This window comes from Pteronotus mesoamericanus, unplaced genomic scaffold (genome assembly GCF_021234165.1).
Source record: "Pteronotus mesoamericanus isolate MK-2021 breed Mesoamerican mustached bat unplaced genomic scaffold, CSHL_Meso_final contig_166, whole genome shotgun sequence".
Taxonomy (NCBI): domain Eukaryota; kingdom Metazoa; phylum Chordata; class Mammalia; order Chiroptera; family Mormoopidae; genus Pteronotus; species Pteronotus mesoamericanus.
In genome coordinates, this window is record NW_026555066.1 from 2,716,420 (window position 1) to 2,718,018 (window position 1,599).

Genomic DNA, 1,599 nt, shown 5'->3' on the forward strand with positions numbered 1-1,599 from the left:
TGACTGGAGAGAAAAAGGTTGGGTAAAGATTGACTGGAGAGACTAGGCAGGCTGGGTAAAGGAACCACAAGTTATATAACACACAGTGAACACACATCTAGTTTGAAGGTCAACTGTAGTGTGTGCTACATTGGCAGTGGTGCCCTTGAGGAGGTGGAACTGTTTCATACTAACCAGTTTAGGACCACACAAGGTAAGTACCATCCAGCATCAGGAGAGAGATGCAGGGTTTTATGAACCATTACTATTTCTACCTTTAGGAAATTGATGTTTTTAGTCACAGCTCAGATAAAAGGGACAATATATACAATCTCTAACTAAAATCCTGTTGTAGCCTAAGCAGTGAGGATACTTGAAAACTGTAGCTCCTTCTGGATCCCCCAAAGTGTATCTGCACTCTTCTTCAAACGGGCCTCTTCCTCAGGTGTCACTGTCACCTTCACGACATCTGAGATTCCATTCTGTCCCAAGGTGCAAGGAACACTAAGGAAGACATCTTCTTTTATTCCATAGAGACCCTTGATCATGGTGGAAATTGGATGCACCCACCTAAGATTCTTCATCATACTTTCTGCTAAATCTGCCACAGATAGTCCAGTGGCCCAGGATGTAGCCTTTCAGTTTGATCACCTCATAAGCACTGTCAACCACCTGTTTGTGAACTTCTTTCCACTGTTCTTTATCTGCCTCAGTGCCCAAATCAGGGTGCAGAGTCTTTAGGGAGACACCAGCAATGTTCACTTCACTCCACACAGGCACATTTGAGTCTCCATGCTCCCCAAGGACCCAGCCATTACAGCTTAATGGGTGAACTCCCAGCCTTTCCCCCATTAGGTAACGGAACAGGGCTGAATCCAGACTGCAACCACTTCCAATAACACAGTTTTTGGGAAAGCCACTTATTTTCCAAGCCACATAGACCAAGACATCCACTGGATTGGAAACAATAAGCAATTTGCAGTTGGGACTGTATTTTACAATATTATGAGTGATGAATTTAAATATGTTCATGTTACACTGGACCAAATTAAGACGGCTTTCTCCCTCTTGTTGATGTGCCTCAGCTGTGACAATAACCAGCCTTGAGTTTGCAGTCATATTATAGTTCTTGCTAGAGACAATTTTTGTTGTTCTAAGGAAAAGGCTGCCATGTTGGAGATCCATCATCCCTCCCTTTGATTTGTATTCCATGACATCAACAAGAGCAAGTTCATCTGCCAAGTCCTTCATTAAGATACTGATGGCACAGGCCATGCCAACAGCACCAACCCCAATGACTGTAATCTTATTCTGGAGTTGTTTTTCTTCCTTTAGGAGATTCACAATTGGCTGATCCTTGAGAGTTGCTATATTGGACTTAGAACCAAAAGGAATCAGGTGTGCACAGCAGAGAGGTGTCAGTGGTGCACAGCGACAGATCCAGACTTGGCGGCAGTGGCTCCGGTCTCATTTTTAATTTTTTAAATTTTAATGTTTTAGAGTTCCAATTATTTCCCCACTTGCTCCCCTCTGCCCAGCCCACCTCCACTTCCATAGTCAATCCCTACCCCATTTCAATGTTTATGGGTTATTCCTATATGTTCCTTGACTAATCCAATC

At 43.4% G+C, this 1,599-nt stretch overlaps 1 protein-coding gene across 1 annotated transcript; it reads right to left on the reverse strand.

The window, feature by feature from the left end:
* Positions 1-273: 273 nt before the first annotated feature.
* LOC129064564 (L-lactate dehydrogenase A chain-like) lies at positions 274-1,291 on the reverse strand. Its single transcript, XM_054565702.1, has 2 exons — positions 664-1,291; positions 274-396 (listed from the first exon to the last, which is right to left on the reverse strand). The coding sequence occupies exons 1-2, from the start codon at positions 1,252-1,254 to the stop codon at positions 274-276; spliced, it is 714 nt and encodes a 237-aa protein (XP_054421677.1). The 5' UTR covers positions 1,255-1,291.
* Between the last annotated feature and the right edge of the window lie 308 nt (positions 1,292-1,599).